The 16,359-nt window shown below is 42.9% G+C and overlaps 1 protein-coding gene across 1 annotated transcript; it reads right to left on the bottom strand.

The window, feature by feature from the left end:
* Positions 1–994: 994 nt before the first annotated feature.
* LOC110497737 (calmodulin-1) lies at positions 995–15,136 on the bottom strand. The gene is made up of 6 exons (XM_021574062.2): positions 14,910–15,136; positions 10,537–10,567; positions 9,913–10,056; positions 7,364–7,470; positions 2,676–2,811; positions 995–2,007 (listed from the first exon to the last, which is right to left on the bottom strand). The coding sequence occupies exons 1-6, from the start codon at positions 14,910–14,912 to the stop codon at positions 1,979–1,981; spliced, it is 450 nt and encodes a 149-aa protein (XP_021429737.1). The 5' UTR covers positions 14,913–15,136; the 3' UTR covers positions 995–1,978.
* Positions 15,137–16,359: the final 1,223 nt, after the last annotated feature.

Genomic DNA, 16,359 nt, shown 5'->3' on the forward strand with positions numbered 1-16,359 from the left:
TGTAGCGGTCTTCAAGCCTTTGCCGCTCTCAGCTACATGTTGAGGAACGATGACTGGGGTTGAGCAGTACGCAGGGGAGATTACCAGCAGTACTTCTGAAAAGGAGGACGTTAATAAACCGGTCTGATTACATCACTGGAAGCAGGGAGACACATATGCTTCCCTAAATCACTGGGAGGGGTGGGAAACTCGATTGATTCTGTGGCTTTACGTGCCGAGGGCCCTATACAATAGCAGATAAATATTATCTATTTCTCCCTCTCTCTCCCTTTACAAACTCCCACGTGCCTTTTCAAATCCGTCATCCCAGCCCCAGCATGCGCCCTCCGCTGCTGTTGCTTGGCAACCCACGGTCTCGCTCTCTTTCTGTGAAGGAAGACGCTCTCGACATCCGACCGCTCTGCTCGGAAAAGTGAAGTCCTCATGAAACACAACACGTAATCATATTGAGTAACACAGCGCCCAAAAAAGATACGTGTTGCTATGGTGATCCCCGTCTAACTCATTCTCTGCTGTAAGTGGTTCCTAGAGTATGGGCAGCAGTGAGCGGTAGATTTGGTTGCCTTGGAAGGGAAGCAGGCTCAGCTCCGGATCGTTGCTAGACTTTTAAGACAGCCATTCGTTTCAAGCTAACGGGTCAACATCTGGTATAGATAGGGAGTAGGGGGGGGGGGGGGGGGGGGGGGTTCGCACCAATCCATTCAGCCACTTAATAACTTCCTGGATAGTGATCTCCTTCAGGTTTCTGATAGAATAAAAAGAAACGTGGGCTGTATCTTTTTATCTAAAATTAGATGCCAGTCATCAAATCATAGGTCAGGTAATTATCAGAATGGGTAATTAATGTCAGTGTAGAAGCAGGGTGAGGGTGTGCATTAATAAATTGAAGGACAGAATGAGATATTTGGGTTATCAAACCAGTCCTATTCTAATGTAATACAATTCCTTCACAACAGACAGATCCGCACACACACACAAAGGAAAGGAGTTAAGGTTAAGTTCATGGTCTTTTATTGGAAAAAAAAATTAAAAGACTAGCATGTACAACTTGGAATGAACTAAACTGAACAAGATGAACAGTCTAGAGAAGACTCAGGTGTTGAAGACCCTAGATGCGCTGTAGATCGATCAAAACCCACACTCAACCATGATCAGAGTCGAGAAACAGAAGATAAAACATTGACGATATAACCGCGTTTCCTTGCCAAAAAGACCTCCCCTAGCAGGTAAAGAGTCCGGAAAAACCAGACTCTTCAGCTCACCTCCCACCCCCTCGAATCATACCCAAAGTTCAACGCATAACAAGGAAACAGAAGTCCAAATATTCCCAACATGCCAAACAGTTCTAAAATGATTTTTTTTAAATGATAATTTTCTTAAAAATATATTTTTTGTAATTAAGCAAACTGCAAAGGTCCCATTCATTTCATCTCTATGCGAGTTTAGTATGACCCCCCCCCCCCATCCCCCATCCGAGCTCTTATCTCTTTCTCTCAACATAGACTGTACCAAAACCCCACGGCGGTACCCTCGACACCGCTGTGGAATCAGAGTGAGCCCATTGGCTGGACTGCGTCACCAGTCTCAAGCTGCATGCATGAAGAACAGAAACAGGAAAAGAAAAGACGATTGGCCAGCCCAAACGTTACCATTAGCAACTGGAACCAATAAGCAGTTTGCCAAGTGCTTTCTTTAGTTGTTGACGGTTTTGTTTACGGTTTTGTTTACAGGTATTATTTCTGTTATTACTGATGTCTAACTCATCTTTGGGGACAGGACCACTAACCAGTACATGCAGATGTTTTTTTAAATTGTATTTATTTTTACTTTTATGTGGACTGATTTTTTCATTTTTCAACATTCAGTTATGTTTTCTATACAGAAACAGTATGAATAAATTTATATTTTTGCAAGAGGTAAGTAAAACATTTGACTGATTTTTTTTGTCTTCTAAGGTCAGGAGAAGGGTAGGGGAGCTTCATTTTGCTGTCATCATTTGTACAAACTCTGTGAACAAAAGAACAAAACAAAATCAGACATTAGGAGAATGAAGAGAAAACAACCAACCACTGATCAAGGCAGCAATTACATGTCAGATCCAGACAATCAAAAAAAAAAAGTATGTTAAAGACAAATCATAATACAATTCAATCTTATGAAGACTGTTTACGTAAGCCAAATATCCTATTAGAGAGAGATGGACTAATTCTATAAGAAAAGGATGAGAAAATAAAAGGGATCAGGATGACAGAACAGGTGGATCGGGCAGTAATAGGATGATCGCAGTAGAGTGAAGAGAGGGGGATCAGGATGGTAAAAAGGAGAGAAGAGGGGAATGAGAGTGAAGAGGGGGATCAGGCATCAGACAATTAGAAGAGGATCAGGGCAATAGAAAAGGGATGAGGAGAAGGGGGAAAATAATAGGGATTGTAAAAAGGAATCAGGGCGTAAGAAAGTGAGAAGAGGGGGATGAGAGTGGTAGAGTGGGATCAGGTAGTAGAAAGGGATGAGAGGAATTGGAGCTGTAGAAAGGGATGAGGGGAGTGGCAGAAAACCAAGACTGGCTGTACAGTAGGAGTTTGTGGGTGACAGCTCTACTGACTAGTCCCCCATAGGGACACTGCTGAGATCTACTGTACACTCCTACACAGCAGAACGAAGCACTGTCCTCTTACCTTCATAGTTGACCTGTCCGTCTCCGTCAATGTCGGCTTCTCTGATCATCTCGTCGACCTCCTCGTCTGTTAACTTTTCTCCCAGGTTTGTCATGACGTGACGGAGCTCTGCTGCACTGATGTAGCCATTCCCATCCTGCAAGGGAGAGGTGGTGAGCGTGTGACATCTCACGGCAAACACACCTGCCTTTTCCAAAGGGACTTTACCATACTAATTTAATGTATGCTTGCAGTACGCTCACTTTACGACAGGCATGCATGCTACGTGTCACGGTACACTAGTGTGGATATTGGAACAAAGCCATGGTAGTCGTTTTACAAAGGGACTACCTTGTAACTGCGTATGCAGGAAGAGCAACCATACAGGATATCACTGATCATTAGGGCTAACCCCATTTAGTATACTGGTGTTTAGGCCGTTGGTCGCACAAGATTTCACACACACACACACACACACACATAAGAACAATGGTGCAACAAATTTAAAAATATATATTTTTTTTTATAACAAACGCATTTTCTCCTGCTTTGGATAGGGGCCACTGTCCACGGTTCTGAAGCACACCAGTGCGCTGTTGGATTGGCCCCTTTTCCTAGCCCATGTTGCTAAGAGCATAATAGTAAAGTTAACCAGCATATTGGTGTTGAGAACAATGCGGCGGAGGCAGCAGAGTTGAGACGAGAAAACAGCCCTTGCAATAATTGTCAAAGAAAATGTATTAGGACTAGTCAATAGCCTGACTGTTATTAAATGTGCCTGGCTTAGTATAGCAGCCTTGTATAACCACCATTGAGCTGTAGGCCTAAGAGTGCATCCTGTTTACTATAAATACTGTAACTTAGGCCTATACAGGCTACTGTATCAATCATTCATTTGTTCATGTCATGACAGCTGTGTGAGGACGTTGGCCTGGGGGGGTGGGTAGGTTTATGACAGTCAAATACCTCTTCCCCCCCCCCTTTTCCTCTCTCTACCCTACTGATGTTACATTTGCAAAACCCTTGGTTAACAGATTCTGGGAACATCAGTAGGTGGGGGGGAAATTAACTATATTCTGGTAATCCGACCAATGGAACATATGCGGTGCTACTTAATGAATATGATGTCAGTTCGGTTGTCATCCGAGACATTCTCATCGATGATAAGATTACAAACTACAGTGGAAAGTCTACACAGAGTTATCGGATTCACATGGAATTGTTGTTCAATTTAAATGTTTGAATATGAAATTATTCGTGATGAGATGAAATGTGATTTTAGCTTCTAAAATGTGAGAGTTGGGTTTTCACTGCTCAATCAGTGAAGGGACATGGGCTATAAAACTTTTCAAACACGCCCTCCTCTCCCTTCCTATATAAGCCCTTGACGACGGTCCGATGTCAGAATGGTTCAGATAATAACTACAGAATGAAGCCAACATCAGCGTGAACTTTGGTTGCAAATGGTATGAACTTTGAACTCTTATTCACTACAGAAGTGATACCTCCTAGCCGTTGAGTTAGCAACAGCCGCTGCAAACGCAGGTTAGGAAGGAACAGACCGAGTATCCCGTCTACCACACAACGACATTACTACATATTCAATTTACCAGCAGAGACATTCTTCAAAGAACTCGGTTGGGCAACACGGCCTTCCATCTTCTGTGTGATTAGTTAGGTATTTAGTAAATAAATTAACCCAATTTTGTATTGCTGACTCAACTTGTTAGCCAGGGTTCGTGCAGATACCGATTAATATTAACTGCTATTGATGTAAAATATTACTTGGTCTTTAAGAATTTATTCGGAAGATAACAGCTCTATAAATATTATTTTGTGGTGCCCGACTCCAGTTAATTACATTTACATTATTAGCTCAATCAGGTAATATTAATTACAGAGAGATTATTTTATAGAATAGCATGTCACTTAATCCGGCATAGCCAAAGACACGACACAGCTTTCATGATTTGAAATGCAATCAAGCATTTTAGTTAAAATAAAGCGAGCCTTGAATAATAAGCGTATACAAACAGTTCCATTTCGGAAATTGCATTCAATCGTTTAGTCTTTGCTCTAACAGTAGGCTTAACAAAAAACCGTTAGACTCTCTGGTAAGCTTATAATTTATGTAGTGCTGTTTACATTGTTCCAACCAGTCAGAAGTTATATTGTCACCTATACAGTATCTGTTTGGCACACATAATATGCACGCAGCGGTTGCTCCTTACCATTCTCTTGACCTCCAGTATTTTCCACAACTAGTCAAGTTACACACCTGACTTCCCCTTTACCTCCTGAGCAACCAGTAAACATTCTGCCGTTTCAAATGTATATTTCATGTCCATTTTGCTGTCACGTGTTACAGTTCAAAGTTCGTTATAACCAATGTATTAATGTGATGATACGCTATAGGACAAGCCCCACTGGTGACATGCATGAGATACATGTATCACATAGAGAGGGAGCAAGGGTTGAGGGAAAAGAGTGTTTTTCCCTTAACAAATTAGGGATTTAGGTAACAAAGGGTGCTAGTCACACAGTAACTCTGCCTTAAATATATAATAAAAAAAAGAAGAGCCCGGCATAATCAAATCAATTGCTGGTCAGACCCCCTCTTGGCATTTGTGTGCGTCTTAATTATTTCAAACAGTTCACTTAAAGCATCAGACAAGCGCAGTGCATATAGTTAATTAAAAACACGCAGGATGTGTCAATATGGAAAACACATTTTAACCAATTGATTGATGGAAAGAAGTCTTGGTCGACCAAGATTTTTTATTTAGTTGGGGACAGCCCTACCGACCATACACTGCTTGACAAACAGTGGAGAAATAGATAACAAAAATAAAACAGTACATTTGGAAAGTATTCAGACCCATTGACTTTTCCCACAGCCTTATTCTGAAATGGATTAAATAGTCCCCCCCCAATTTGCACACAACACCCCATAATGTGAAAGCAAAAACAGGTTTGTAGAAATGCTTGAGTTCAATCTTGGTTTCATCCGACCAGAGAATCTTGTTTCTCATGAGCAGAGTCCTTTAGGTGCCTTTTGGCAAACTCCAAGCAGGCTGTCATGTGCCTTTTACTGAGGAGTGGCTTCCGTCGTGCCAATCTACCATAAAGGCCTGATTGGTGGTGTGCTGCAGAGATGGTTGTCCTTCTGGAAGGTCCCCCCCCCCCCCCATTTTAGAATAAAGCTGTAACATTAACAAAATGTGGAAAAAGTCAAGTGCACTGTACAAAGCTTAATCTCATACAATATCAACTATGTAAACATGTAATCCCTCCCACAAGTACAGTAAAGGCTACACACACTAGGGCTGGTATACCGTATTTTATGATATACCGGTATTGATGCAGGGACCGGTTTGGTTTTTACTTTACCTTCTATACCAGTAATTTAATGTTTGGTTTGTTAAATGTGATATGCCATCTGTAATGTTAATTTTTACTTTGCTACTTGACTCATCTCTGTCCACTCTCTCTCTGCTAATTTCCACACAGACCTAGCCACGCCCCCTGTCACTCAAGGAGCACATTTGATGTTCCTCAACCACGAGACACTTGCGTTCAGTCTGCTTGGTCAATATAGCACATGCAACAATGTTGTTTTCACTTGCACTCTTAATATAAACCCACCAGCATTCTATAATGGCACTATTAGCTAGTGTTTCTTATATCAGCAACCAGATAGTATTTTCTTAACAAGTTGCCCTAACTAAATCTTGAGACTAATTGTTAACCACTAATGCTAATAAATGTACTGAGTAATTGCAAACGTAGCTAGCTAATACAGCCTGATAATACCAGTGATGGTGTAGACTTAAATCAGCATGTTGTTTGTGCAACAGTATCTTCTAAATCAGAGGAATATGCAAAGCAAGAATGTTAGCTACATGAAGTAGCTAAGAGAAAACATGCAATGTAGCAAAAGCTTAGGGTCCCCTAGGAAACGAGTATCAACACTTTAGTTCCTACCCTGTCAACTTCATTCGTTGTCATCTCAAACACTGTATTCAAAGTGCCCACTAGTTTATTCTAACTATAGAATAGTCATTCTATTTCCATGATTCCAACATTCTCTAATTCGCAAGTCAAATCGCAATATTTGGTTAAAAATAAGTCCTAGATTATTTGCCCTACCCTGCCGCCCCATCTACTGTCTCTGATCTGGAGGACTCACTAAACACAAATGCTTTGTTTGTAAATCATGTCTGAGTGTTGGTGTGCCCCTGGCTATCCGTAAATAAAAACACAATTGTGCCATTGGTTCTCTTAATTTAAGGAATTTGAAATTAGTTATACTTTTGATACTTAAGTACATTTAAAACCAAATACTTTTACTCTAGTGTTTTACTGGGTGACTTTTACTTGAGTAATTTTCTATGAACTTATATTTAAATTATTCTCAAGTAAGACAATTCGGTACTTTTTCCACCACTGCAATTGGAGTGCAGGAAATGCAGAAATGATAAGTGCTGAAATTTGTTTTGGTCAAAGTTGAATTGAACAGTATAAAAATCAGAATGAAGACTCATTGAAAATCACTTAGAATGTATGTTGCCAGCCTAGGATCACTCACTACTCATAGAGCAAATGTACAACTTACTATTCAAAAACTAAAAATACTGTCAATTAAAACCATATTTTGGCCATGTCGCCCAGCCCTAACACACACACCACACGGCTGGCACTATCCTTACCTTGTCGAATACCCTGAACGCCTCACGAATCTCCTCCTCGCTGTCTGTGTCCTTCATTTTCCTGGCCATCATAGTGAGGAACTCTGGGAAATCAATGGTGCCGTTGCCTGGGGGGGGTAAGAGAAGCTTTATTTTTTTAAGCTTTAAACAGAAAGAATTGAAAGTTGCTTATCAGGGATTTAAGCCCCTGTCGCAGTGGGCCATGCGTGGTCCAGAGTGGGCTGAGTACCACTACAACAGGCTCTGGAAGGGGTTGAGCTGCCTCTAATGCAAAGCAAAAGGGAGCCATGACAGGATCACAGAGAGCAGTGAAGGTCACTGGATCAGAACTTCAGGGGGTCTGGCTAAACCCTTTGGAGCAGACACTCACACCAACACTGATCACATTTAACCTGGATTAGTCTTGGCTCGTCAAGGGTGTGTGTGTGTGTGTGGGAGGGGGGGGGGGGCTCCAGGTACAGCGGAGTGAGTTTGTGTGAGATCATGTGTGTGATTCCTGGTTAAGACCATTCCTCTGAGCAGAGCTGTTCCCTTTCCTGACATACAGTTCCCCAGTGAATTAATGCATGTCTGTTCTGTTCTCCACTCCACATGTCCTTGTTCGTTCGGTCTGTGTGTATGATATATACAGTTGAAGTCGGAAGTTCACATACACCTTAGCCAAATACATTTAAACTCATTTTCACAATTCCTGACATTTAATCATTGTAAAAATGATTAGGTCAGTTAGGATCACCACTTTATTTTAAGAATGTGAAATGTCAGAATAGTAGAGAGTGATTTATTTCAGCTTTTATTTCTTTTATCACATTCCCAGTGGGTCAGAAGTTTACATACACTGAATTAGTATTTGGTAGCATTGCATTTAAATTGTTGAACTTGGGTCAAACGTGTCAGGTAGCCTTCCACAAGCTTCCCACAATACGTTGGGTGAATTTTCTCCCATTCCCCCTGACATAGCTGGTGTAACTGAGTCAGGTTTGTTGGCCTCCTTGCTCGCACAGACTTTCAGTTCTGCCCACAAATTGTCGATAGGATTGAGGTCAGGGCTTTGTGACGGCCACTCCAATACCTTGACTTTGTTGTTCTTAAGCCATTTTGCCACAACTTTGGAAGTATGCTTAGGGTCATTGTCCATCTGGAAGACCCATTTGCGACCAAGCTTTAACTTCCTGATTGAGGTCTTGAGATGTTGCGTCAATATATCCACATAATTTTCCATGCTCATGATGTCATCTACTTTGTGAAGAGCATTAGTCCCTCCTGCAGCAAAGCACCCCCACAACATGAAGCTGCCACATCTGTGCTTCACGGCTGGGATGATGTTCTTCAGTTTGCAAAGAGGCACTGAGTTTGAAGGTAGGCCTTGAAATATATCCAGAGGTACACCTCCAATTGACTCAAATTATGTCAATTAGCCAATCAGAATCTTCTGAAGCCATGACATAATTTTCTGGAATTTTCCAAGCGGTGTAAAAAGGCACAGTCAACTTAGTGTATGGAAACTTCTGACCTACTGGAATTGTGATAGTGAATTAAGTGAAATAAATCGGTCTGTAAACAACTGTTGGAAAATTTACTTGTGTCATTCACAAAGTAGATAACAAGAAATTTGTGGAAAGTTGGTTAACAAACTATAGTTTTGGCGTGGTTGAAACTAGTTTTAATGACTCCAACCTAAGTGTATGTAAACTTCCGACTTCAACTGTATGCATGAGATATATACACACACACACCTCATTCCATTACGTATACAGGGCAGTGTAGTACAGACTGACTGTTCCCCAGTGTGTGTGTGTGTGTTACTGTTGCATTCTATAGAGAGGGCGGGCCGAGTCCCTCCTTATGTATAACGCACAGACTGGGTGTTTCAACTTCCCCATTGAGTGAATGGACGGGTACTACCGTGTGTGTAAACAGGGTGTACCACGGCTGCGCCGAGCTCCTTCCCTGGGCCCTCAGAGAATGTGCATCCCAGCAGAGCAGAGCTCAGAGTGGATTATGTCATGGATTTCACTAGGCCATTATTACCTGCTGCCATTATTCAACTGGCTTTGTTGCAGGCAGTCGCTAGGTCTGACTGACCTAAATAGTGACAGTCAGTCATTATAATCAATGCAAGTACTCCCAGTCCCAGCACTAAGACAAGTTAGGCCGTGGATAAACATGTCCATAACTCTATCAATAAGAATCAATGTTCATCACTGTTGGGTTCACTTCCAGAAGGGAGAGCAGGGAAGTGACTGAACACACCCACATCTGCATTATAACATAGCCCAAGGAGATGGAGTAGTACTTCGGTCTTGCTTAAAATTCCCAGCTTTTACAGAAATTCCCTTCTTGCTTATTCCCTCCAGGAATCCACCACACGGGGATTTCTGGAAAACCTGGGAACCTTACAACCCTAGTAGGATCCACTCCACAGGGATGTTTCCCCATAGGTACATATCTAGGATCAGCTTCCTCTTCTCTAACCTTAACTATTAGTGAGAAAAATACACGTTCTGGTGCAACTTCACCCTACACCGTAGCAGGTGGAACTAACTCACCATCAGCGTCGACCTCGTTGATCATGTCCTGCAGCTCTGCCTCGGTGGGGTTCTGTCCGAGCGACCTCATGACGGTGCCCAGCTCTTTGGTTGTGATGGTGCCATCGCCGTCTTTATCGAACAAGGAGAACGCCTCCTTGAACTCTGCAGAGAAGACAGCAACAGTTAGTTGTGTCCAAAATAAGGAAAAATCACAGCTGAGCTACATTAAACAACTTGATTAGACAGTCACTGACTTCTCATAATGTATGCCATTTAGCAGACACTTATCCAAAGCGACTTAGTCATGGGTGCATAGAATTTACGTATGGGCCATCTCATCTAGGTTACATTTGTTAATTGGATTGAGTTACATTTTCAAGCAATAATAAAATCACACCTCAGTTTGACCTCATGGGCTATGATATGGTGACGGCTTGAAAGGATTACATTTGTTTATTATGAAGGTGGGTGGCTAAAAAGTCTCGTCAACAACAGGCATGTCTGCCAGGTCTCAGTCTGCCATTACATCCAGAGCAGGAATGTCAAGCAGCTGTCTGGAGCTAGCTAGCCGACATGCCTCACGCAAATAAAATATTCATACACAACTGAAATGTGTGCGTGCATGTGCGTTGAACTGTTTACCGGCAATCTGCTCCTCTGTTAGTTGGTCGGCCTGAGAGGGAGGGGGGGGGGGGCAGAAAGAGAGGGAGAGGAATAAAAAATGCAAAAAAGATCAATGGCTTGGTATTGTGACTGAAGACTGAACACAAGCAGCACCACAGAAAAATTGACCCATTTCTTCCTTTTTCCTTCCCAGTCCACCTCTGAGCAACAGTATGTACACAGTGATCTCTGAGCAACAGATACAAGACTACATAGTCTAGGCAATGATCCATCTAATGCAGAGCAGAGAATACAGTAACCTGATGTTGAAAACACACGGTCAGGCTGCCTGTCTACTCTGTGACTGCTGAGCTACATTGCACATTAATGCCACGGAGGAAAGGCCAGACATTTCCCACTTGAATTTAACATAGTCCTGGCCTACATACACACAATGCAGGAGTACAGTTAAGACACTGACAGTCACCTACACAGACTCCTATACACTTCAAGCCAAACCAGCCACGTTTCCCACAAAATGTGATATCACTCATGCAACTACACAGGTGTACTGACCAAAATGACCGACAATAAGAAAGCAACAGAAGGGCAGGCTAACTGGTTAATCTAGACTAGAGCCCGTTTTTCTGCACACCACCGGCGTCCCCCCTCATCACACAACCAGTTTCAGCTCCCCTATCATTCATACAGAGGGCATAGTAGAGTTTGGGGACCTGAAACTCGCCAAAGTGCAGGTCGGTGAGGTCAGCCACCAGCTTCTTTGCCTTAGGCTGGTCCTGCCAGGTGTCCGCCTTCCTCGCGTCTGGCTTGCCGCCCAGACATAGATTACCCTTCTTCGGCTTTCCATCGAACACCCCAGCCTTGGAGGAGAGGGCATTCATGGCCTCCCGCACAATCACCAGCCCCTCAGCCAGGCACTCTGCCCGCTTGGCATTTATGTTGCCTTGGCGCCTGACGTCCACCAGTTCAGTCTTGGTAACATGCAGGCCGTTCTTCATGTCCTGGACCTCTTTGACCACGTTGTCGATGCGACTGTTGAGGGAGTCCACCAGCATCTGTAAGAAGGTCTTGAAGTTCCTCTCCTGCTGCTCAATCAGCTCCTTGTAGAAGAACTGCTGCTGGTCCAGAAGCTCATACACCATGGACAGGGAAACCAAGTCATCATCCTGGTAGCAGTGTGTCTTCTTGGGCAACATGGTTCTCTCACGTCTCCTCAGCCTGCCTGTCTGGAGCTATGTAGGTCAGGTCTCTGGCTCCTAGACGTGGGGAGCGGTGTCAAGCTGTGTCAAGTCTCCGGGAGTGGGGCTCAGCTGGCTGAACTTAGCACCAGACAGAAGGAGGACTAGACTGACCGATAGTGAAACAGGGTTTACCTGACCTGAAGCAGGCTACTGTGGCAGTGATGTGACTGACTGGCTACCTCCCACTGTAGTGGCAGCCTAACAAACATATGGAAGTTAGGATATCCAAATACAGACAGCAGCCCCATGGGTCGTTTCAACAAGCTCTGGGGTTGATGTATCGTGTCGTGCTTTTCGCCACCTCGCAATCTGGGCTGTCAGCGTGGTGGTATGGTTACAGAAACCAACAAGGGGCCCTGAAGGATCATTTCCATGATTAAAGCCCAGTCACGTGGTGCTTAGGGCCCCCCCACCAGGTTGGTTGGACAGAGAGAGCATCCAGGTTCAGAGGCTAGATGCTGATGGCTCCCTGTCTGGCAGCCCCCCCCCCACACAACACCCAGAGCCTGGCAGTGGCTGACTGTCACATCAAGGTGTCAGGTCTATTGTACAGTCACTGTCAACCTAACCCCTCTGATATATTCGCTTTCATCTAAGCTATACCTTGGCTTTGTTTCTCTGAACCATCAGCAGTATTGTTTGGCAGTGTCCCCAGAGGGGAGGTCCTCCTCCTTACCCCTGCTGGCTCCTCAGGGGTAGCCCAGTACAGCCCCAGCCTACAGGACCCCAGCCAGGAACATCCCCCCTAACACACACACACTCACGCCACTATACGCACAGCCACACACCCATCTGCCAGGAATCTGACCTGGATTCACAAGCGCCACACAACCTCCCCAGGAATCTGGCCTCCATATGAGAACTAAAAACAGCATAGCTGCTGATCAGCGTGGTATTGCCACTTTCACACATTGACAAGTGGTCCCCGAGGGCCATGTGGCAGTAGAGTAGTGCCACAGAGAAAAACGTTTGTGAGTGATAGGCTTCTTGTCACTGCCATGTCCAGTTTGTGCATCTGCCCACATGACTAAAGCTCCATTTTCCTCCTGAACACATCACAAAGGCCTGTAGCAGAGGGATGGAGTTAATCAGACACTACCACATCGTATGAGCGTGTGATATAATGTGCAGTGATACCACGGGGCATAGTAATCCTCTAGGCTATATGATCATACACCAAACCCACCCTTGCTCATCAATCGCTTGCAGAAATATTCAACACATTGGTTATTGCTACTTATTGTTGAATGGCACAAACATGGTAAATGTGCAACTTTTCATCACAGAATGGTATATAGCCAAGGCTTTTTTCATGCATTAGAATCACCCTACTTTGGATAAATAATATAATTTGAGCTGGTTGTCCGCACTCTGAGTTGGGAGGCTCTGCTAAGACAGTCAGTCACCCTGCATGTATACTAACAAAGCCTGTGGCCATTCAATGCCAGTAAAGCGAGAGAGAAAAAGTCCAGTCACAGTGTAATGGCATTTTTCCCTACATTGTGTCAAAATACTAACTAATAGAGCAGATAATCTCAGAGTCCGTCTTTTAGTCATTTCTGCATGGAAACACACATTCATTTCCTGGTCATGGCACACAACAGGACGCTGTGTAAGGGTCAATGACTCCACAACTACAGCAGAGAGCACCCACAATCTTTCCGTTCACGCCTTCACAGCACACAAACAAACACACATCTAAAAAGATTTTCTGATTGCCCACCACACCCAATCAAACATCCGAGCAAGGGCCAAAACAGTGGACCCAGTGTACCCAGGCCAGTGGGCACACTGATGTGTGTGTCCATATGAAAGGCTTGATTCAGTCTACAATCAGTAGCTTTGTTATCACCACTTTGGTGGAGACATTCCTTCCATGCTGTCGGAGAAACAATGTGTGCATTGAGCACAATAACATAATTTACTTAGAGATTAATGTTTTCACGCTGTCCTCCCGCTGCTTATACAGCACAATTAAGCCCTCCAATTTAGGCAGGCGAAAGACATCTCATGGACGTTGATCCTCCTGTGACAACCGTAAAGTGAATTACTAACGGGAAAACCACATGATATTCAATACATTGTTCTCCATCCGTGTATAAAATGTGATAAGACCAAGGCACAAGTCAAGCATCTGCATGTCCGGTCAGAGATAGGGCAGCTATTCTAAAAGTATTACCATGGAGACTATATCATCACTTTCGATCTCACACACACACACACCACAATGGCGCAGATTACATTTTCGATTAAATAGAGTCCATAAATGACCGGAAACCGTGATAAAAATAACAAGTCCATAAATGATTTGTAAGCATTGAAAAGTGGGATAAGCAGATTGAATCATACGCCATTAATATTCCACCAAGTAGCCTATAGTTCCATAGATGGGGTTCCCCTGATGTCTCCAGAGGCCAAAAGATACATGAAACGACACATTTACATCGTTCAGACTAGTAACAGAACCTGAAAAATATTGATAATATATCAAATGATATGATCAAGTGCATTGCTGAATCAGATCAAAGTAGCCTAATTTTTAAAAAAAATGCAACATCGAGTCAAAAGTATTTAATCATTTATATAATTCTGAATGATAGTGATTGTCTGGGGGGCGGGGATAGGCACAGCAGCATGCACTGGTCCCTCGAACAGCATCAACAGATCGCTACATTCGTTCGTCTGCCTGTGCATGTGGAAATGACAGAAATCTCAAGGGTTTCACAGCTTCCGTTTGATCAAAATTGAGTAGCTCACATTTTCTGTTACATGATCTTAACACGTAACATTACCGGCTCATAACACCGATTTTGTTAAACATTAAAATCAAACTGCGCCTGATTCACGGACGCGTATAGTTAGGTATGGCTCGCTGACATGATGAAAGCCATTGCCTCGATTATCAGCCTAAAATAAACTTCTTAAAGAGTTATCATGCGTCTTATATCCGACCAATATGAATTGTAACCTCCAATACTCAAAGATATGACACCCAACAATCTGACAAGCCAGCATCGACGCATGATCACTCGAACCGTTCAACGTTTCACGCGAATCCTCCTCTGCAGGCAAACTTTGCATTCCTGTCTTTCATTATATTTTACCTAAAAAGGATAATATTTCGAATGCATCACAAAATATTATACTTACCATGTCTGACGGCGCTGGATTGGTTGGTTTGTTTGTTTGTTTTCTAAAACTAGACTACGAGACTGACCAGCTCCCGTGGACCTCTAATGATGGGCTGAAGTTGTGTAGCTCTCGCGATCTGTGTCTATATAGCTTGGTGTATTCCTCCGCCGCTGAAAACCGTCCTCACTCACTTCCGCATTTTCCCACTGCAGGACAGGCAGCCTGGATCCCTCACTCAGCATCAACTTGCCTAGCAGAGATTCATTGGCACTAAAAAAAAGCTATTGACCACACACAGCACACAACAGTGACACTTACATGGTGAAAGTAGGCTACTTACACACTCAACTATTCATACATCTACATTTGACAAGCCATTCCTTTATTTTTGCATTGTAGATGAGCAGCACCAGATAGAGATTTATATTTCAAAGGAAAAGGCACACATATGCATTACATTATTTTATTGGTGCATATGGCAATAATGATAATCTGAGAATAATATAGATTTATTTCAACAGATGATAGAGCTGGGAAAGTAAAAACATATAGTGGTTCAAAGTTTTCATGACAAATTAACCATTTAAACTTCTGCAACAGAAGTAGGCAAGCGTATTAATATTGAATTCATATTAATTCCCCAATATCAGTCATTGACAAATGTACCAATAATGGAGTTTTATAGTTGGACTCCTTGGTAATACAACTGGTGAAAATAAAATATTTATTTCCAATGTTCTGCAAACTCAGAACCAACTTGTTTCCAGAAGATGTCATAATATCCTAAATCTGTAATTTCTTCTAATAATGAAATTATAGAGAGCATGCCTTAGTAGGGGGTCCATATTCAATATCTATAGCCTATTCTTTGTTATTCTCAAATAAAGTGAAAAGCATATATTCAGTTCATGCATTTTGTATTTTGATCGGTGTATGCAAATAATTACGAGGTTGTGTATCTCAATTCTGCATGCTGTTTGTGATAATAAAAAACCCATAAGGTGTCATATTTACAAAAAAACAGTTGCAAAAAAACAGTCAATTGTTGACATAGGCAGAGAATAGGTTGTGGCAGCGGCTTTGGTCATATGGCAAACAGTACAGATTGTAGTTTACTTCGACAAATGTATGTCTGTGCACTGTAAAGTACTCAATGCAACCCGTGCCTATGAATTGGCAGGTTTCTGATGAGCTCGAGCTGGAACACGGGCGCTCTACTTTTTGCAACGCAGTTTTATCTCTGCGGAAGAATACTTTAGAACACACGGGCCTGTCTCTTTGTTGACGCTGGAGAAATTGCGGTTATTTTTGAGACGGCGCTCCTCATTGGCTACTGTGGACCTGCAATATTCTGTTCACTGTACGAGCGCCTAAGATTGGCTACGTTGGATCTGCAATGCGTCAAGCAATGGCGCCTAATGTTACCTCAGTGGTTTTGGAAAATGGTGTAACCGGACAGTCTACATTG

Source organism: Oncorhynchus mykiss, chromosome 19 (assembly GCF_013265735.2).
Source record: "Oncorhynchus mykiss isolate Arlee chromosome 19, USDA_OmykA_1.1, whole genome shotgun sequence".
In the NCBI taxonomy this organism is placed as follows: Eukaryota; Metazoa; Chordata; class Actinopteri; order Salmoniformes; family Salmonidae; genus Oncorhynchus; species Oncorhynchus mykiss.